We start from the raw sequence: 23284 nt of genomic DNA on the forward strand, positions 1-23284 counted from the left end.
AACGCGAAATTACGCGTTGAAAATTACGCTTACGGTATTTTCAATTATTTTAATGGCAATTACGCTACCGTAATTTCGCATCGTAATCACAAATTTCGCATGTGTAATTATAGTAATGCGAAATTACGAAAATTTCGGCTCAACTCTAGCTCTGCATACCATAAAGCTTTCCCTGTCCTCAATCTGTTCAAGCGCTGTCCACCTATTGAAGTTATACAGTGTTTTTGTTAAACCATGGCTATCCTCGTACAGATGAGCCGATCTTTAGAAGTACTCAAGGTCAAACGGTTAGTGTCGGCAAGTGACAAAGTACTGATTATTTGGTGATCTGCAGCATCACCAATAATACAGTGACTATATCTGATTATGTGGTGATCTGCAGAATCACCAATAACACAGAAATAGCAACACGGTATAACAGTGGTCAGAGAAACTCTGCTGACCAGCGTGAGTTCAAACAGACTAGCAGAAATACAAACAGTATGAAGACTTAAATGTCAGTATTTTAATAAAGGTGTGATCACACGTGTTTAGGTGCACAGTAGCTCAGGAGTACTTGTGAGGATCCGCTCGGCTGCCTGCGCAGGCAGGCAGTTTTTTTGACCACTGTTCAGGTCTGCATTCTGCAGGTTTCTGGAAGAGAGACCTTTTGTCAGTTTTGCAGCTTGCTGCTACTGAGGAATTTGCATACGTTTGTCATGCAAATTGCCTAGCCACATCCTCTGGAGGTTTGTACTATAAGTACCATGTGATATCACAGACCTGGGCTGGTCATAAGGGTTAGTCCTGTGTAACACTCCTGGAGTGTCAGCCTTGCTCATTGTTTAAAGATTAGCTTAGAGTAATTCCTGGGACTGCACTAGGCAGATTCCCTAGTGCAGTTAGGATTGCATATCTGTTTTGTTTGTCTGTTGCGATTGTCCTGTCCCAGCGGTGGTCGACAGGAAGTCGTTCTGATCTTTGTTCTTGGAGTATAGCTGGAGCAGCGGTTGCTACCAGCTATCTCATCTGATCTGTCTTGCCTGGATAGCACTCGCCTTGCGCTAGTGCTGTGGATCCTTCTGTTCTGTCTTCCTGGATCGCACTAGCCTCTTGCGCTAGTGCTGTGGATCCTATCTCTCACTTATTCCTGTTTTCGTGTATCTGTCTTGTCTGCTACGAACGCTTGCTGGAGGCTCGGTGAGGTAACCGTTAAGCAAGGGCTCGCGTCCTCTGTTTCATGTTTGTCTGTCGGTGGTTAGTTAGGCGTGCTTGTCTCTGTTGTGCTTAACACGCGGAGACCGCGCATAAACGCGTGCACTCTTGCGAATGAGTGCAGTGTTCGTGTTTAGTTAGCGTTTGTTATTTTCCTTATCTTCTCATTGTATGATTTGCTGTGCCTTTGCTACTCTCGTGCTCTGCCTTGCTGTAGCCTTGTGTCACCTTTGGCAATCGCCTCTCTCGCGATTGCGTTCCTACTTCATATCTGCTGTTGTGTATGCACTGTCGCGGGTTGGCGACTAGATTGGTGCACACACATACCCTCTGTCGCTTTGCTCTCTCTCTTTCAGGGCTATCTTGCCCTGCGTTTCTTCCCTTCGTGCAATTCCTGTCTCGCGTCTGTGGCAGGGCAGAGGAGCTGTTCCTCTGCACTCCACAGCTCCACCTGCCGACAGGAATTTTCCTCTACAGGTGCATTGCACCTTTTGCTGGGTTCCCTCAAATTATACGCTTGTGGAGGATTTCCGCAGTGTCAGCGCACGTCTTGTGCGCTGATCACGGAGAGAATTCCACAATCGTTACAGTATGACCAGCCAAACCAAAATTCCCAGTGTAGAGGGAATTTCCGATTTGTACGATTTGGTCAAATATGGGTCCTGTATCTTTAAGAGGTTTAAAGGGAAGGTTCAAGCAAAATAAAAAAATGAGTTTCACTTACCTGGGGCTTCTACCAGCCCCATGCAGCCATCCTGTGCCCTCGTAGTCACTCACTGCTGCTCCAGCCCCCCGCTGGCAGCTTGCCGACCTCGGAGGTCGGCGGGCCGCATTGCGTACATTTTTACGCATTCCCGCTAGTGCAGGAACATTAACACATACATTTTTACGCGTTACTGGTTCAATATGTACATTTTTACGCATTGAACCAGTAATGTGTAAAAATGTATGTGTTAATGTTCCTGCACTAGCGGGAATGCGTAAAAATGTACGCAATGCGGCCCGCCGACCTCCGAGGTCGGCAAGCTGCCAGCAGGGGACTGGAGCAGCAGTGAGTGACTACGAGGGCACAGGATGGCTGCATGGGGCTGGTAGAAGCCCCAGGTAAGTGAAACTCATTTTTTTTATTTTGCTTGGACATTCCCTTTAAGATACTGGACTCTGAAACCAGAGATGAGTTCATATCAGAATGTTCCAGATTCTTGGCAAATCCTGAATTTCAGGCCACCAATATTTCCACTTGGAGTGGTCAGATTGCTTACAATCTTTTCCAAGGGGATCTGTTCGTGTGGGCTGATGAGTATGCCAGACACAAGAATCTGAGACATAACCCTCGCAGATTTTTGGCCCATGTGTTTTCTCGTAAGCTTGGAACTTGCATGCCAAGTTATTTCTATGAGTTTTTTCCTGCAGTGCATGATGCTGATCAGATTAGGTTATGCAACATTTCTGTGTCATTACCATATGTTAATGAATTGGTGCTTGCAGGCCAATCTACTGATTCGGCTTGTCAGCCAAAAGATTCGTTGCCCATAGCAACCACAAATAAAACACTCCCTAATGATAGTGAAGTGTACAATGATGTTGCTCAGTCTCCGGGTTTTTTGCCCCAATCCAAAGCTTATGTGGATCCTATTATAGGTAGGATCGCACACTATATTAAAGCAGTTAAAAAAATCTGTTCTGGTTCCTGATCTCCACCCGTATGGAGATTATCTAGATACTGGCTTGTTTGAACTTTCATTTGCCTCATGGGACATTGGGGCCTTGATGGAGGAATTTGATTTTGATTGGAAAGCCTTTTGCGATTTTTAAATCGCAAAAAGCGAAGATGTCTTGAATGATTGTCTCGATTCTATGTACCTTTTGATTGATTCCGATGAATGTGACGGTGGTGATGTGGATCTGGTGGTTTATGTGTGGCAGACGATTTTGGATGAGTTGCACACACACCAATCAATTGATTCCAATAAAGAGACATCGTTGTCGGATGATTGTTCCTGCCTTTCTGGGGTAAAGCATGTGAGTCTTGACTTTGTGCGATCTAAAATGAATGGGAGTACCACTGTGCTTGATTCCTGTGCGAATCCTGAAAGATTCTCTCCTGACTGTGTGCAGTTTGAATCTATGCGATCTAATGCCTGTTTCTCTGATGTTCCGGCAGATTGTGATCAGCATGAATGTGCTAGTTTTCTCAAGGATGTGTGGGACCCCTTGTCATTTAGAGACAGATCTTTAAGATCTTCCATTTGTGATCCTGCTATGGGGAAAATTCCTAAATTATGCAGCATCAAAAGTAAAATTAATATGTCTAATAAAGTTTTTCCTGATGTTGTCGCTATTTCTACTGCAAATGCGTCTTTGTCTCACCCTGTTCACACCTGTAAGGGCCCGTTGCCTGGTGACAGTTGCTCCAGTGTTTCTGTCCTGAACGCCTTACAGTCTGCCCCGCAGATCGCGGAGGTTTGCGCTATGGAAGCGTCAGTTTCACAACCTAAGGCGATTATTGATTCGCAAGTTTTGCGTTCTGACTCCTCGGATTTGATGTTGTTAGCCGAATCTAAGAGTGAGACAGCGCTTTGGTTTTGCGAATCTGATGCTAAAGCTTCTTTGCTTTGCCCAGAGAAGCTTTCTCTGAATCGTCCCTGTGCCATGAATGAAAACATGATCTCCACTCGCACTGACATTTGTGAGTCCCTTTCTTGTTCTGAGGAAAATGCTGAGTCTGCACCCTGTATTCTGGATGAGTTAATATGGCCTTGTTTAGAGTCTCCTGCAGTGTCCCTAGAGGCTCGTCTAGGTATTGCTACTATACTCACCTGTTTTTCTGCAGTTTTGGAGTTGCAAGCTAGTTTGACTGCTACGCAGAATTCTGGGTGCAGTGAGATTAAAGTTAGGGAGTCAGTGTGTGTTCCAGTAAATATTCCTGTACATTCCGCTCATGATGATGAAATTCAGTCTCAGTTTATGGTGGAATCTTCCCTGGGATATCTGCCCTGTCCACAAAATAAAGTTCCAGTTTTGCCCTGTAACATGGATAGTTCAGAATCCTTCTCAGAAAACTTGAAATATGATGTTCCTGAGGTTTTGTCTGATGTCCTGGAGACCTCCGAGTTCCTCCCAAAGGGTGCAGAACTTGTAGGAGATGTCTCCTGCCCCCCAAGTCCTTCTGAGGTGTTGCCCACTTCAGTAGGCATTGCTGTTGTGCTGACTACCTTTGCAGCTCTGGTGGAGCTTCACTCATATGTAGTCAATGATGATATTATTGTCACAGAGATTTCTAGGTTTGAGTCCAAGCCTTCTTTTGAAAGTCCAGTGCTTGAGACCACTGCTCGTGATGATTCTCTGCCCGGTTCTGGTTTTGGTCTTGTCGTAACGGACTCTGAGGTTGACAGTTCCTCGACGTGTCCTGAGGTTCCCCTTGGGCTAGTGTACCCCGATGTGTTCTGTGACCCAGAAAGCCCAAGTGTGTCTCGGTTGCCAGCCTGTTCAGATGCTTCCTCGGTGGAAACCTGTTCTGATGTTGCCTCTCTTCCTGCATGCCCAGAGGTGGTCCCTGAAGGTTCCATAGGGGTTCTTGATAGTTCTCTGTGTGAGCCTGGTGATTGTTCTGCCCTCCTGGGATCTCTGCGGAGCTTCAAAGTGTTCTGGGAGATCCTGGGAGAAATATTTCCTGGTACCTTGGATGAGATCAGCAGTGGGTGCTTTGTGGAAAGGGACACTTCGAATGGGTATTGTGGCAGGTTTGGTATTTTTGGACGGTCCTTGGAAGGTGGTGGGCATGGCTCGGTGGGTGTCGATGGCTTCTTCTCTGGCATTCACAGTACTGATGGGTGTTACACTGAGACTTGTGGTACTGATGGGCATGTTTCGGTGGCTTCTCCTTCCGATGAGGTCGGTTTCGGGTGGGCTGACTCTGGAATTGGGCCTTGTCGGGCTGTCCTGACCTTCATGAGTCTTCAGTTAGAGTCTTTTGCAAATATCAGGTTAGAGGCTTGTCTGGAATCCGACCCTAGAGGGGGGGGGGGGGGTACTGTGAGGATTCGCTCGGCTGCCTGCGCAGGCAGGCAGTTTTTTGACCACTGTTCAGGTCTGCATTCTGCAGGTCTCTGGAAGAGAGACCTTTTGTCAGTTTTGCAGCTTGCTGCTTCTGAGGAATTTGCATACGTTTGTCATGCAAATTGCCTAGCCACATCCTCTGGAGGTTTGTACTATAAATACCATGTGATATCACAGACCTGGGCTGGTCATAAGGGTTAGTCCTGTGAAACACTCCTGGAGTGTCAGCCTTGCTCATTGTTTAAAGATTAGCTTAGAGTAATTCCTGGGACTGCACTAGGCAGATTCCCTAGTGCAGTTAGGATTGCATATCTGTTTTGTTTGGGCCTGATTCACAAAGCGGTGATAACTCAGTTATCACGCATAAAAGACTTTAGGCATGATAAGCTTTGCACCGCTGAGTTAGCACCGATTTGTGCTCTTTATCGCGCGCAAAGTCCAGCGCGCAAAGTTTTGCGTGCGCAATCGCGCAACTCTGCGCGCAGCGCCCATGGGGTCTAATGGGCGCATCGCGCGCGCTGCACCGTGCGCCGCGCGATTGCTAAATTCGCGCGAGTTTCTTCTTATCATGCCTAAACTGAGTTTAGGCGTGATAAAGGGCTTTTCACTGGCGTGCAAACACTTTGCACCGCTTTGTGAATCAGGCCCTTTGTCTGTTGCGATTGTCCTGTCCCAGCGGTGGTCGACAGGAAGTCGTTCTGATCTTTGTTCTTGGAGTATAGCTGGAGCAGCGGTCGCTACCAGCTATCTCATCTGATCTGTCTTGCCTGGATCGCACTCGCCTTGCGCTAGTGCTGTGGATCCTTCTGTTCTGTCTTCCTGGATCGCACTAGCCTCTTGCGCACTAGCCTCCTATCTCTCACTTATTCCTGTTTTCGTGTATCTGTCTTGTCTGCTACGAACGCTTGCTGGAGGCTCGGTGAGGTAACCGTTAAGCAAACGCTCGCGTCCTCTGTTTCATGTTTGTCTGTCGGTGGTTAGTTAGGCGTGCTTGTCTCTGTTGTGCTTAACACGCGGAGACCGCGCATAAACGCGTGCACTGTTGCGAATGAGTAAGGTGCACCTTTTGCTGGGTTCCCTCAAATTATACGCTTGCGGAGAGAATTCCACAATCGTTACAGTACTCCTAAGTGATAGCCCCTGGCTGTGGGGACTATCACTAGTACTAGAGAGGTCGTACAGGCAGGGTCGGTAACTGATCGGTCAGGTCGCAGTACAAAATCGGTAAACAGAATCGTAGTTAGAATAAAGCCAAGGTCGACAACAATCAGATATGCGGACGTACAGAATCAGAAGGCTAGAGCAGAATCGAGGTCGGGCCGGGGTCGGCAACAAGACAGATAGGCAGAGCACAGAATCGTGAGGCAAAGGATAGTCAGAAGTTCAGGCAATGTTCATACACATAAAGGCAATAATATCAAGTTATAACTATAGCCAGGGTCGGACTGGGCCACAGTAGTACAGTAGTCCTTTTCCTCGGTGGGCCCTGCCTCCAGGTCTCTGGTGGCCCCCCCCTCCTTGTCTGACAGAGCTCCAATTGCTGCCTGCAGCACAAAAAATTTTCTTCTCAGTGCTGTAATCACTCATGCTGAGAGCAGGGGTGTAGCTAAGGAGCTGTAGGCCTTGATGCAAATTTTACAATGGGGCCCCGCAAGCACTCTATACATAGCAATTGATACGACGCACCAAAACCTGCCAATGGTGACTACAGTGTCAGAGGTGCAAGAAAGGGATGGGGAATAGCTTGTTAGTGATTACCACTGTTCAAAGTATCTATAGAAGTGATTATTATGAGCACAGGACCAATAGAGAGGTAATACTGTAGTTGAGGGAGGGCCCTTCGGGGCCCCTTTGGCTCAAGGGCGCCGATGCGGTCGCAACCTCTGAAAAGTAAGACATTACTTTATATTGAAGGAGGGGACTCTATGCAAAGTTTTGCTGGGCAGCAGGCTCTCTGAACTACAGTGCTGCTAAGATCATGTACATTTGGCCCTGTCCATAATACATCATGACCACGCCCACCTTCTGGTGCATGGTCATGCCCTTTTTTCACTGTAATCATGGGATGTGTGGGCCCCAGGTTGAAATTTCTTTGGTGGGCCCCCAGTGTCCCAGTCCGACCCTGATTATAGCTATCAAACAATTCCTAGCTATGTGTGTAATCCCCGGGTTCCTGCCGGATCAAAGCACACTGGGATCTGACTAAGGTCTGAGAGCTTAACCGCAAAGTTTCAGCAACAGCAGACAATGATGCACTGACAGATTAGGCCTTAACTACAGACAGAGCATTCACAAGTTCCGCCCAGCAGATTCCAGCCAATCAGTGCCAAAAGTCAGCCCAGCCCTGTCAGCTGACCGGCAGGTCAGCTGACCCGCCTCCTCAAAGCATAAAGGTCCTGTCTCCTGGTGCGCGCTAGTGCTGCCCTGCTTTGATGGACTCTGGAAAGACCTGACCTGGTGGGAAGCGATGCCGAGGAGGCAGCGGCGGAACCCGCCGTGACGTCAGACGCGAGAGCGGCGGCCGCGCCGCTCTCCGCTGCAGTTGTAATTTTGCTGTTACTGACAGCAGGTTTTATCATTTGAACCAGGGACAGTTTAGGAATGATGGGACGGCCTGAGGATCGGGAAGGCTCTATGGTATCCAGAGTGTTCCCTCTACACTGAGGCACTACACCTGCTATTGCCGAAATTCTGTTTTGTCCCCACATTTATTGCCTGATGAAGCGGACTGGGCCTGAGAAACGCGTTGCACTGTTTTTGGGGTACCGTATAATAAATGTATTGATTTATATAAAGACAGGATCTCGTGTCTGCTTTTGGAAGGTAAACCCACCACTTCCTCCAAGCAATTTTTAAAAAATCTTATTGACTTTTTTCCTGCTAAAGATTTTGTCCGCAACACTGGCAAAAATAGGAGCGTGCTTAGGGCCCAATTAAGAGAGCTATAAATATAGAAAAAGAAAGCCCATATACATAGCACCACTCTAAATCAATTCATAATAGCAAATTTTATTTCAGAAAATAACATGATGATTAATGACACAAATCATCATGTTATTTTCTGAAATAAAATTTGCTATTATGAATTGATTCAGAGTGGTGCTATGTATATGGGCTTTCTTTTTCTATATTTATAGACTTTTATCCTGCTGGCGCCTCTGTTTCACATACATAAATTCCCTCTACATAGGTAAGTATCTAACCTAAAATGGGTTTCCTCGCTTCAGGCTCACTTTAAAGGTTTTACAAGTTTTTGTCATTGTGGTCCTTCATTAGAATGTTTCTCAGGCAGATGCTGTTATTTCAAACCTTAGGCATAAAAATAAAAGGTCAGCACCTTTGTCATGAAAACACTAGGTGGTGCTGCAGCTCTGCACTTGTGATTGGCTATATATAAGTGTAAAATGAATGGAGAGTTTTTAAAAGCTCCACCTTCAGACTATTTAGTAGAACTGGTACATCTGAAATGTAGCAGTTGAGGGCTTAGAAGTCCTTGCTGAAGATGCTGTGTCTTAAGGTTCTGCTAATCCTCTTATTGGGTAAGTTTTATTTTTTAAAACAGATAATTAAAGATATGTGCAGCACCTATGCTAAATTAGCCACTATAATGATAAATGCTTTAATAAATGTCTAGTGAAAATGCCCAGGACACCACATATAATATGTTTTTTCTTCACAGGTTCAGTGGCCTGGTCCAATATTTCACAACCTCCAATGTATGCAGGATATACTGGAGACAACATCCTATTACAATGTGATCATCCCTCAGTTGGCAGTGATAATATTCAGTGGTATAGACAGTACCCGGGCCAAGCACCAAACCATCTCATTAGTGGATTTTCTGGCAATTCTTCTAATGGACCATTTGCACTGACTATTGATAAAGACAGAAAGTCCAGCCAGCTCCTCATCCAGAGTGTACAAATGGATGCAGCTGCACTATATCTGTGCGCCCATCGTGACACAGAGCTTCAGGAACACTTCATGGGTGTACAAAAAGTGCCTGCAATATGCAGCTGTAAAGGCAAAATATAGTATTAGCCACACTTTTTTAGGGAATTGTTTATAGTTTATTGGCAAGTACTCCATCAGATCAAATAATATTAGAGAATATCAAAAAGGTTTGTACAAAATATGGTTTGCTTCACTGAAAGAAAACAAAAGTTTGCTCTCTTAAAAAAAAGAAAGCAAACTTTTGTTTTCCATTCATTTTAGTAAGGGGGCTTTTTAGACGAATGTAGCCCCTTACACACTCCAATGAGTCCTGGTTCACCAATGGCTTGCTGGTTAGTCTGCACCTCTGGGTGTTACAAGCCCTACTCCATAGAGTCAAATTAATCCATGCCATGCACTGATGAGGATCAACCAATCCGAAACAGTCTGTATGCATGTTGCATTATTATGGCTCTGTACAAATAACAAGCTGACACATCATTGCATTCCAGCAGATTTGGAGGTGTGTTTAGCCTCTAAGGACAACAATGGTTGATTTGCATATATTCAGCAGTGATGCACTGGGAGACATTTCAAGCTCACTTCAACCTGAATTATCGCATATACTTTCTGTTTTTAGAAAGCTAACTTTTGTTTTCCATAGCATTTTAGTAAGGGGGCTTTTTGGACCATTGTAGCCCCTTACAGACTCCAATGAGTTCTGGTTCACCATGAGCTTGCAGGTTAGTCTGTACATCTTGACTAAAAGAGACTTGTAATGATTGGTGTAGCAAACAGACGTCTGACTATTGTGTGATCTGCAGTATCACCAATAAACCAGACACCATACCTGATTATATGGTGATCTGTAGAATCACCAACAATGCAAGTACAGCCAACACGGCAATTGCAAGTGTATAGTGCTTGGTGCAACAGTAATACTGAATAGTTTTGGCAGAACCTCACCAGAGGAGCTGGTGGGTACTATCAGTAACGAACCTCACCAGTGGCAAGGGCTCACTGGTGAGTGGAGTGGTCAGACAGATCGGTTCGGCAACAGACAGGAGGATACAGTACAAAATCGGCAGGCAAAAGGACAGATATATTTCAGGCAGAGTCAGCAACAGGGTCAGATGGGCCAAAGTACAGAATCGTTTAGCGTAGGAATAGTCAGAAGAGAGCCAGAGTCATACACAGGTAATCAAGCAACAATAACAATAGCAATAATAATTCCTAGTCTTGTGTGAAATCCCTGGTTTCCTCCCAGATCAAAACACACCGGAACTATCGAAGGTCTGAGCGCTCACACGAAGCATTCGCAACAGCAGACAGTTTGCAAGTGATTCTCGGCGGCTTAAGAAGCGGAGGAGACCCCTCGGCCACGCCCACACCCAACAGCCAATCAGGAGTGCCGAGAGTCACCTCTGACGTCAGCCGACCGCCAGGTCAGCTGACGCGCCTTCTCCCCGCATAAAGGTCCTGTCTGTGCGCGTGCGCGCGCACGCGACAAAGCCACTCTATGAGCCACTGACAATCCCCTCCTCGGCGTGCTAGACACCGGGGGGACAGGCGAAGCAACCGGCAGGGAAACTGAAGCAGCTGCGGGGGCATCCTGACTGCCCGCAGCTGCGTCCACAGTGAATGTTACAAGACTCCAATCAGAGGGATAACATCATAAAAAACTGTTAAAAACAGTATGTTAATAAACTTAATTTACAGTATTTAGCACTTTGAAGGACACCTGCAAGGATCTGTCTTCATCTTCCAATCTGCTTTTGAAAGCCCACTACTGTGTACAAAGGTTCTTTAAAGGAACCTGTGGTGAGAAGCATATAGAGATGACCATATGTTTTCCTTTTTAAACAACACCAGTTGCCTGGCAGGCACTTTGTTTGCCGATTGGCGTGAATGGCCTTATATGGGGCTAGCAGGAGAGCACGTGTGTCAATTAGTGATGTCGCGAACCTCCGATTTTCAGTTCACGAACACCGTTCGCGACCTTTCGCGGAAGGTTCAGTTCGTGCGAACTTTCGCGAACCGCAATAGACTTCAATGGTGAGGCGAACTTTAAATTTGAGAAAAATTTCTACCGGCTGGAAAAATGATAGAAAACATGTTTCAATGGTTCTAATACCTGGAGGAAGACATGATTGAGTGAAATACACATCAAGAGTCCCTGGCAAAAATCTAGATTTCACATAAACCCCTATTTTAAGGTTACAAATCTCATGCAATGTTCAATTACAGGCCTACACTGCTTTACAACATCAGACAGTGTCTCCCTCCTTCCGTCATCTCTCCCTCCTCCCAGAGGGAGGAGGGTGTCATCTTCCAGGGAATTGTAGAATTTCAAAAGCCAGCTTATATACCTTAGCCAGGAATTGAACCCAGGTCTTGGCCGGAAATTGAACCCAGGTCTGAGTGCTTGGTAGATAGCTCTCTTAACCGCTATACCACCATCAACACTACATTCTGAAACCAGCCTAGCATGTACCATTATGATATATCCTAGAGAAAAATGAGCTTGTTTAAAGATTTGTTGGTTTTCAAAAGCCAGCTTACACATACCTTGGCTGGGAATTGAACCCAGGTCTGAGTGCGTGGTAGATAGCTCTCTTAACCGCTATACTACCACCAACACTACGTGCTGAAGCCAGCCTAGCATGTACCATTGTGATATACTCAAGAGAAAAATGAGCTTGCTCTCTCTCTCTCTCTCTAGGACTTGATGGTTTTAAGCTGAAAATTCACTTCAATTGCATCAATGGATACCAGCAGAATTTCACAGGCAATTTCAGAATTCTGCCAGATTGAAAAAGCAATTCCGTTCCGACCAAATGGAATGGAATGACCAATTTCTGCCCAAAATTGCGGAAAATACAATTCCGTGGAAAGCGGTGACCATCCCTACTAGAGAGAGAGAGAGAGATGAATCTACATGGCTATCTGGGGTTCTCTTTGGACAACTGTTGAACACAAAAGGCAAGGCCATGCCTGGGTCGGGTTGAACCACCAACCTTTTAGTTAACAGCCAAACACGCTAACCAATTGTGCCACAGAGACTGTGTACCACAAAGACTGTGCACGCAGGTGCTGTGGAAAGATTTTATGGGGATGTATGTGTGTCTTTTGGTGGGAGGAAGTAAGGCTGCTCCAAGAAGTTTCAGCATGTAGTGTTGGTGGAGGTATAGCGGTTAAGAGAGCTATCTTCCACACACTCAGACCTGGGTTCAATTCCCAGCCAAGGTATGTAAGCTGGCTTTTGAAAGCCTACAAATCTTTAAGCAAGGTAATTTTTCTCTTGGATATACCATAATGGTACATGCTTGGCTGCCTTCAGTATGTAGTGTTGGTGGTGGTATAGTGGTTAAGAGAGCTATCTACCAAGCACTCAGACCTGGGTTCAATTCCCGGCCAAGACCTGGGTTCAATTCCCGGCCAAGGTATATAAGCTGGCTTTTGAAAGGCTACAAATCTTTAATCAAGCTCATTTTTCTCTTGGATATATCATAATGGTACATGCTAGGCTGGTTTCAGAATGCAGTGTTGGTATAGCGGTTAAGAGAGCTATCTACCATGCACTCAGACCTGGGTTCAATTCCCGGCCAGGGTATGTGTAAGCTGGCTTTTGAAAGCCTACAAATATTTAAGCAAGCTCATTTTTCTCTAGGATATATCATAATGGTACATGCTAGGCTGCCTTCAGCATGTAGTGTTGGTGGTTGAGCTATCTACCAAGCACTCCGATCTGGGTTCAATTCCTGGCCAAGACCTGGGTTCATTCCTGGCCAAGGTACGTAAGCTGGCTTTTGAAAGGCTACACATCTTTAAGCAAGCTCATTTTTCTCTTGGATATATCATAATGGTACATGCTAGGCTGGTTTCAGAATGCAGTGTTGGTGGTAATATAGCGGTTAAGAGAGCTATCTACCATGCATTTAGACCTGGGTTCAATTCCCGGCCAAGGTATGTGTAAGCTGGCTTTTGAAAGCATACAAATCTTTAAGCAAGCTAATTTTTCTCTAAGATATATCATAATGGTACATGCTAGGCTGCTTTCAGAATGTAGTGTTGGTGGTGGTATAGCGGTTAAGAGAGCTATCTACCACGCATTCAGACCTGGGTTCAATTCCCGGCCGAGGTATGTAAGCTGGCTTTTGAAAGCCTACAAATCTTTAAGCAAGCTCATTTTTCTCTAGGATATATCATAATGGTACATGCTAGGCTGCCTTCAGCATGTAGTGTTGGTGGTGGTATAGCAGTTAAGAGAGCTATCTACCAAGCACTCAGACCTGGGTTCAATTCCTGGCCAAAACCTGGGTTCAATTCCCGGCCAAGGTATATAAGCTGGCTTTTGAAAGGCTACAAATCTTTAAGCATGCTCATTTTTCTCTTGGATATATCATAATGGTACATGCTAGGCTGGTTTCAGAATTCACCATGCACTCAGACCTGGGTTCAATTCCCAGCCAAGGTATACACTGGCTTTTGAAATTCTACAATTCCCTGGAAGATGAGACCCTCCTCCCTCCGGGAGGAGGGAGGAGGAGAGTGAGGAATATAAGGAACAACAATTACCTAGGAACAAGCCTATAAGAGCCAAACTAAACTCTCCCTAGCAGAGTCTGTCAGCAGCTGTCCCTTAACTAATTAGTGTAGGCAGACTAGTGAGTAAAACGGCACAAGGTCCTTGCCTTGTATAAGGGGGGGGGGGGCTCCAAGAGTGAGGGCAGTCTGATTGGCAACAATGTGCCTGCTGACTGTGATGTAGAGGGGCAAAGTTTTGCTCAATAGAGCATTATGGGGTGAATCGAACTTCCGCAAAAATTTGCCTTCTCTAGGCGAACGCGAACCACCAAAGTTCGCCTGGAACCGTTCGCCGGCGAACCGTTCGCTACATCTCTAGTGCCGATGCGCGCACATCTCCGCTTAGAAGGTGGAGTTCGGCCCTCAGTCTCCCAGCGCCACTCGGAGACTGTTAGATGGAATAACCGCTGTTTAATAAGGCTGTACAGCGCTGCGTTCTAAGGCAGCGCTGTGCTGGGGACACAGAAGCGATCGGCTGACAGGGGGAGGGAGGGAGGTTGGGAAAAATAATTTAAAAAATAGGCATTTTTATTAAAAAAGAAAAATATTTGTAAAAAAATAAAAATTGGGGGAGCGATCAGACCCCATAACAGAGAGCTCTGTTGGTGGGGAGAAAAGGGGGGAGGATCACTTGTGTGCTGAGTTGTGCGGCCCTGCAGCACGGCTATAAAGCTGCAGTGGCCCAATTTATGAAAAAAGGCCTGGTCACTAGGGGGATTTAACACTGTAGTCCTTAAGTGGTTAAAGTTAGAAAAGAAAAGTACGTTTTTAAAATTTTCTTAAAGGTTCTAGGGTTATATATAGTATCTGAGACAGATTTCTACAGCATAAGACCATGATAATTATACACTGGATTGGATTAACTCAGGAATCTCCAGGATATCTCTGGGGGAAAAAAAATAAAGCATGGCCTGCATTTACTGATAATTGACATCATTTAGGCAGAGAATCTTTAGCTCAGCACTGGTTTTAGCCCTTTCTACGCTGTAAAAATTAAAATAGATTTTTTTTTCTGCGGTAACTCTTAAAAAATGTTTTAATTTACTTCGGATGACATATCCAGAAAACACATTATTCATCATAGTATTGGTACTGCAAAGAGTAGCAACGTTCCCCTCTTCTACAATCTACACATTCTATTTGTAAGCCCTGGACATCAGAGGTGGATAAAGTCCAGACAGGAACCCCACCACCACCATGTCTCTCAGTTTTTAAATTAAAGAGGTGGATATGCATGTTAAAAACTGTGTAAAGCAGGTGATGGGAGAAAGGCATTATATTGCTGCAGATGCAGTTTGACTTCAATCTGCAGGACAGCCTTAAAAAACTAGAATTAGGCAGCTGTGTGCCCCCAAATATCAGAAACAAGTAGCTGTGGGCACCCAGACATCACAATTAAGTGGGTAGTAATGTACTCTCAGAGATCAAAACTAAGTTGCTGTGTGCTCCAAGATATGGGAATTAAAGTAGTATGAAACTCAGCATTTCCTCTTTGTTCTAAAAGATTATTTACAGCAAGAAATCTACTACCAAAAAACACACAAAAAACATTGTAGCAGAACAGCATTCAAACAGTAAAACACAGCACTTTGTTCTTCAGTGGAAAGCTCCTTGCTTCAGTGGGTAGCTTCTGGCCACATCCGAAGAGGTGATAACATTATCTTTTGTATACATTCATTTGTTAGGGCTAGTGCACAACAAAAATCACTAGCGTAATCACAAATGCTAAGTGTTTTTAGAAGCGATTTTTCAAAGTGATTCCAGGCATGTGCCTAGCGATTAGTTATGCCTAGCGATTTTTGGAGCGTTTTGGTGTAGAGATTTTTTATTTTTTATACAGTTTGAGCTAGAAGTGTTTAGCTTTTGCAAAAAATCGCTTGGAAAATCGCTCTGATCTAGCATTTTTTAGATAGCATATTTTCCTATACTTAACATTGAAGCTGAATCTCCTCCAAAATGCTGCTGGACCCACATTTGCATAAAAATCACATCGCTCTGGTTTGATCCATCCCATACAAATACATTAGCTAATCACTTTTCGAGGTGCTAGCATTTAAAATAGTGCTCAGAAGCGATCTTGGTGTGCACCGGCCCTCAAATACATTATGTATACAGCCAGCAGTGTGCTGAAACTGACTGCACACGTTGAGAAGTGTCAGCCCCCCCAAAAATGAAGTAAGCTGCACCTATGCAAAAAATGAGGATTACATCACCATAGTATGCAAAAAATAGAAATAGTGTTTATTAGGACAAACAATGTAACAATAAAACATGATTAAAAAATTCTCACATTACTGTCATTAGTCACCCCCACTGCCAATCTATATATAAAAGAGTGTGTGTGTGTGTGTGTGCGCGTGTGCGTGTGCGTATCACTTGAAAACGGCTTGACTGATTTGAACGAAACTTGGTATACAGATCCCTTACTACCTGGGATGATATGTTCTGGGGGTCTTGCGTCCCACCTGCATACCTGGGCGGAGCTACAAACAGCAAATCAGATTTCACCCATTCAAGTCAATGGAAAAAATGTAAAAGGTTGCCTTTCTCACAGTAATCAAGCCAAAATCCCCACACTTGGCACAGTTGGTCACTTGGTGACCGAGGTTACAAATTCAGGAAAAGTGGGCGGAGTATAAAAGAGCCAATCAAATTTTAAACACTCATTTTTAATGGGAAAATGTTAACTGCTGCCTTTCTTAGACTATTAATCGCAGGGGTCTCAAACTTTGCACAGTTGGTCACTGGGTGAATGGGATTAATAAAAGTGGGTGGAGCCTACAAAAGCCAATCAAAATTCACCTATTGATTTTCAAGGGGAATATTTAAACTGCTGCCATTCTTACACTGTTAATGGCACAAGCCACAAACCTGGTACAGTCGGTCATAGGGTGACTGGGGTTCAAATGCACTAAAGGGGCGGAGCCACAAACAGCCAATCAGATTTCTTTGCTGGAGAAACTGCTTCCATTCACACATTTTTGATGCCAGGAACCCAAAGGCTCACAACCTTGGTCATTGAGTGACTGTGTGTCAAGGTTACAAAAAGTGGGCAGAGCCAAAAATCAAATTTCACAGGGAAATATAAACTGCAGCCATTCTAACACTGTTAATGACAGGGTTCTCAAACTTTGCACAGTTGGTCACTTGGTAAATGGGATTAATATTCAAGAAAGTGGGTGGAGCCTACAACAGCCAATCAAAATGTACCTATTGATTTCCAAGGGGAATATTTACATTGCTACCATTACTATACTCTTAATGGCAGAAGCCTCAAACCTGGTACAGTCGGTCATTGGGTGACAAGGGATCAAATTCTGGAAAGGGGGCGGAGCCACAAACAGCCAATCAGATTCGTTTAATTTCTATGGGAATATACAAATTATTGATACCAAGGACACCAAAGCTCACAAACTTGGTCATTGAGTGACTGCATGTCAAGGTCAGAAAAAGTGGGCAGAGCCAATACCTAAACTTTTTACATGGGAAAATATAAACTGCAGCTATTTTTACACTGTTAATGGCAGGGTTCTCAAACTTCACACAGTTGGTCACTGAGTGACTGGGATTAATATTCAGGAAAGTGGGTGGGGCTTACAATAGCCAATCAAAATTCACCTATTGATTTTCAAGGGGAACATATGCCATTCTTACACTGTTAATGGCAGAGGCCTCAAATCTGGTACAGTCAGTCATTGGGTGACTGGGGTTCAAATTCTCAAAAAGGGGTGGGGCCACAAACACTCAGATTTGTTTAATTTCAATGGTAAAATGTAAAGTAAAGTCACTGGGGGACTGGAATTAATATTCAGGAAAGTGGGTGGAGCTTACAACAGCCAATCAAAGTTCACCTATTGATTTTCATTTGGAATATTTGCATTGCTACAATTCTTACGCTGTTAAAGGCAGAGGCCTTAAATCTGATACAGTCAGTCACTGGGAGACTGGGGTTTAAATTTTGAAAAGGGGGCGGACGGGCCACAAACAGCCAACCAGATTTGTTTAAGTTCAATGGGAAAATGCATCTTATTGAGGCCAAGGACCCCATAACTCATAAACTTGGTCATTGAGTGACTGTATGTCAAGGTTATAGTAGCATAAAAGTTACTGTACCTTGTTAGCCAAACAAATTATATAGATAATATATAATATATAGATATCTATATAATATGTCAAGGTTAGAAATAGTGGGTGAAGCAAAACCTAACTTTTACATGGGAAAATTTAACTGCAGCCATTCTTACACCGTTAATGGCAGGGTTCTCAAACTTGACACAGTTGTTCACTGGGTGACTGGGATTAATATTCAAAAAAGTGGGTGGAGCCTACAACAGCCAATCAAAATTCACCTATTGATTTTCAAGGGGATTATTAAGGCTCCCTGCACACTGCATGCGATTCCGATTCTGATTTCTAATCGGTTTTTACATCCGATTCCGATTTTTAATCATTACTGCATGCTGCGTTTTTTCCTCTGTTTTTCTGTTGATTGCATTCAGGGAAAATCGGAATATTAAATTGAAATCGGAAACGGAAACGGAATCGCAAAACGGATTTGCAGTGTGCAGGTTTGCCTGAAACTGCTTCCATTCTTTCACTGTTAATGGCAGAGGCCTCAAACCTGCTACAGTCAGTCATTAAGTGACTGGGATTAAAATTCACTAAAGGGGTGGAGCCACAAACAACCAATCAGATTTCTTTGCTGGGTAAACTGCACACAATTTTGATGCCAGGAACCCGAAAGCTCACAAATTTGGTCATTGAGTGACTGTGTGTCAAGGTTACGAAAAGTGGGTGGAGTCAAAACAGATTTCCATGGGAAAATGTAAACTGCAGCTTTTCTTCACTGTTAATGGCAGGGTTCTCAAACTTTGCACCTTTGGTTACTGGGTGACTGGAATTAATATTCAGAAAAGTGGGTGGAGCCTACAAAAGCCAATCAATATTCACCTGTTGATTTTCAAGGGTAATATTAAAACTGCTGCCATTCTTCCACTGTTAATGGCAAAAGCCTCAAACCTGGTACAGTTGGTCATTGGGTCACTGGGGTTTAAATTCAGAAAAGGGGCAAAGCAACAAAACAGCCAATCAGATTTGTTCCATGGGAAAATACAAATTATTGATGCCAAGGAGCCCAAAGCTCACAAACTTGGTAATTGAGTGACTGTGTGTCCAGGTTACAAAAAGTGGGCAAAGCCAAAAACAAATTTCACTGGGAAAATATAAACTGCAGCCATTCCTGCACTGTTAATGGCAGGGTTCTCAAACTTTTCCCAGATGGTCACTGGGTGACTGAGATTAATATTCAGTGTGGGTGCAGCCTTTAATAGCCAATCAAAATTCACCTGTTGATTTTCAAGGGGAATATTTTAATTGCTTCTATTTTTACACTGTTAATAGCAGATGCCCTAAACCTGTTACAGTTGATCGTTAGGTGTCTGGGGTTCAAATACTGGAGAGGGGCGGAGCCACAAACAGCTAATCAGGTTTGTTTAATTTCTATGGGAATATACAATTTATTGATGCCAAAGACCACAGCGTTCCAAAACTTGGACATTGAGTGTTTGTGTTAGGGTTAGAAAAAGTGGGCAGAGCCAACAGCAGCTAAATACATACCCAGGCAATGCCGGGTCATCAGCTAGTTGTTTATAATTATGCAAAATTATCCTTAATTACAAATTAGCTATTACGAAATGAATCGTAAAATAAGCGTGAGGATTTCCGTATATAGTCGTAATTACACTAACTATTGCATCATTTTTCACAATTACCGTATATACTCGCAAGCAAGCCAAATTTTGGACCCACAAAAAGTGGGTCAAAAGTTGGGGGGTCGGCTTGCTTGCGAGTGATGTGCCTGAGTGTCGCCCCCCCCCCCGCGGCTGCTGCTATTACCTTGGCTCCGCGGCTTCCTATTCCCCTGTCCTGCTCTTAAACAGCAGCTCGCCCCACGGTGGCTGCTGCGTGATGACGGAGGAAGTGCAGAGAGAGGTTCCCATAGTAACCAGGAAGCCGCTCTCTGCGACTTCCTCCGTCATCACGCAGCGCAGCAGCCACCGTGGGGCGAGCTGCTGTTTCAGAGCAGGACAGGGGAATAGTCAGCCGCGGAGCTAAGGTAATAGCAGCGGCCGCGGGGGGAGCGGGGACGCCCTGAACTCGCTATCCTGGGCACGATACTAGCTATCCTGGGCACTATACTAGCTATCCTGGGCACTATACTAGCTATCCTGGGCACGATACTAGCTATCCTGGGCTCGATACTAGCTATCCTGGGCACGATACTAGCTATCCTGGGCACGATACTAGCTATCCTGGGCACGATACTAGCTATCCTGGGCACTATACTAGCTATCCTGGGCACTATACTAGCTATCCTGGGCACTATCCTGGGCACGATACTAGCTATCCTGGGCACTATACTAGCTATCCTGGGCACTATCCTGGGCACGATACTAGCTATACTGGGCACTTTACAAGCTATACTGGGCACGATAATAGCTATCCTGGGCACAATACTAGCTATCCTGGGCACTATACAAGCTATCCTGGGCACTATACTAGCTATCCTGGGCACTATACTAGCTATCCTGGGCACTTTACAAGCTATACTGGGCATGATACTAGCTATCCTGGTCACTATACTAGCTATCCTGGTCACTATACTAGCTATCCTGGTCACTATACTAGCTATCCTGGGCACGATACAAGCTATCCTGGGCACGATACTAGCTATCCTGGGCACGATACTAGCTATCCTGGGCACTATACTAGCTATCCTGGGCACTATACTAGCTATCCTGGGCACGATACTAGCTATCCTGGGCACTATACTAGCTATCCTGGACACTATCCTGGGCACGATACTAGCTATACTGGGCACTTTACAAGCTATACTGGGCACGATACTAGCTATCCTGGGCACAATACTAGCTATCCTGGGCACTATACTAGCTATCCTGGGCACTATACTAGCTATCCTGGGCACTATCCTGGGCACGATACTAGCTATCCTGGGCACTATACTAGCTATCCTGGACACTATCCTGGGCACGATACTAGCTATACTGGGCACTTTACAAGCTATACTGGGCACGATACTAGCTATCCTGGGCACAATACTAGCTATCCTGGGCACTATACTAGCTATCCTGGGCACTTTACAAGCTATACAGGGCATGATACTAGCTATCCTGGTCACTATACTAGCTATCCTGGTCACTATACTAGCTATCCTGGTCACTATACTAGCTATCCTGGGCACGATACTAGCTATCCTGGGCACTTTACTAACTACACTGGGCACTATACTAGCTATACTGGGACACACTGGGGGGGATCATGCGGCCAGCATTTCCTACCCCCGGCTTATATGAGGGTCAATCATTTTTTCCTGGTTTTTCAGGCAAAAGTTGGGGGGTCGGCTTATATGCGGGTCGGCTTGCTTGCGAGTATATACGGTATGATGTTGCTTTAACAATCGTAATTGTAATTATGAAAATTATGTGAAATTATGCATAAGTGAAATTCTCCATTTCAATCATCACTAGATGGCACAAAATAAACTGTATTTTTAATAGGTAAATCTATAAAATAGATCACAGAGGTTAAGGTATTTTATTTTTACGCACCAGCTATTCTACATTACAGAAAGGACCAGTGTGTGAGCTTGTGTGCAATTCAAATCAAATAGATAAATAACAATTAAAGAAAAAAAACTGTCTGGACAGGAAACATGAATTGCTCAGGTTTCTTTGCCATGGTTTGGTGGGTGGGATCTTGTTTCCTGGAGAGGTAAATCTCCAGATGAATCTTTGTACACGCTTCTTATACCTCCTCACACTGCAGACAGGCAGACAGCTCTGCATAGCTGGGACGGCTCCAGCCTCTGTCATATAAACTGAGCAGTTATGGAAAGACTCATCACATTCATCTTCCTCTTACAGCTTCACTGTGAGTGTATGCATGGATGAGAACAGGCATGCTTTATCATAGTTTATAGTCAAAATATAAAAATGCTAATTATATTTTTGCCATGTGCCGATTAAATAGAAAACCTAATCTATTTGATTCTTTTCTGATTTTCTCTTTACAGCTGTGTCAGGTAAAAATGTGAAGCAGGATTCTTCCTCTCACAGTGCTGCAGAAGGAGAGTCATTCACTATGAAGTGTGTATATGAGGACTCTAATTTCTACAGTCTCCTATGGTACAAGCAAAGCCATGGGCAGAGTCTTGAATTTTTAAGAATTCAACGAAGTGCTGAAGATTTCCCAGAAAACAGATATAGATTTCTGTTTAACACAGAGAAGAAGCTGAGTGAGCTCTCTATCTCACACCTGGAAGCAGAAGACTCAGCTGTGTACTGGTGTGCGTATGAGGCACAGTGACAGGAAGCAGTGGATCGCTGTACAATATCACAGCGCTAGAAACTAGTTAAAAAAGTATATTAGAAAGTATTAGAAATGTAAAACTCTTAAAAAAAAAAAAAAAAAAAAAAAAAGGAAGGACAAGAGCGAAATTGTTGCTTACGGTTTTGCAGTATTTTCACTGAACTTCTGATTGCCCCACGAGACTCCCGCAAACCAGTTTTGTGATATTGGCACATCAAATTAGAAAAGCAATCACAACTCGAAGTTTTTCTTCTAATTACGATTGTTTTTACAGAAAATCCTTGTATAAATTTTGCCAGGGATTCCTAAAATACTTCTATTGCGTCTGTACAGCGTTTTCTGGCAAATTATCCTTGAAATGTGTCCTGGGGCTTTCCTCTAAGGTCAGTACTTAGGGTTTCCTGTTGGTCATTACACAGTGTACTGACCCAACAAGAAAACCCTGGTTTTGCCAGGGATATATGCATAGGCAGCACTACACTGGGGCTCACTGGGGACTGGCCTCCCCTGTGAATCACTGTGCCCTCCTGAGTGCCGTTCCTGCTCAGTAACATACAGTTAACTGTTTTCAGGCTCCAGCAGCGTTCAGTGAACAGGATGGGGTCATTAAAAAACCCTCCATGTCAGCCTGAGTCTATGCAGGCATTAAGTAAACCAAGAGTCTTATCTATTTGTCCTAAATACCTCACAATCATTGCAAGATCCCTTGTAATAAATGTATCTTGATGACTCTTAAGCTCAACACACACCATACAATCTTGGTTGTACAGATTTACCAAATCTATGTAGTATAAGGGCCAACAGATTGAAAATACCTTGTATAATTGATTGGATAAGCTCTTATACTACATGAAAGTGGTAAGATTGAACAACCAAGATTGTATGGTGTGTGTTGAGCCTTAGATTTGCAAAAAAAATCTCTCTACCTCCTGTTGAGGTCATGTATGTTTTAACATTGTGAGTCAATAGGCATAGAGTCTGCAGAAGGCATACAAGCTGAAAGCTTACTGTTTATTTTTTACATTGGCCAATACACTAGAGCTTGTATTTTACAGACAGGAAGTTTTGTATCAGAATAATAATCCTGTTTCAAAACTTCCTGTCTGTAAAATACAATCTCTAG

The 23284-nt window shown here is 44.2% G+C and overlaps 1 gene segment (V, D, J or C); it reads left to right on the top strand.

The window, feature by feature from the left end:
* The first annotated feature begins 234 nt into the window (after positions 1-234).
* Positions 235-22158, top strand: LOC137530827 (T cell receptor alpha variable 13-1-like). The segment is given in 3 exon segments: positions 235-287; positions 383-447; positions 21866-22158. Coding segments are annotated over 3 exon segments (411 nt in total).
* Positions 22159-23284: the final 1126 nt, after the last annotated feature.

This window comes from Hyperolius riggenbachi, chromosome 1 (assembly GCF_040937935.1).
Source record: "Hyperolius riggenbachi isolate aHypRig1 chromosome 1, aHypRig1.pri, whole genome shotgun sequence".
NCBI lineage: Eukaryota > Metazoa > Chordata > Amphibia > Anura > Hyperoliidae > Hyperolius > Hyperolius riggenbachi.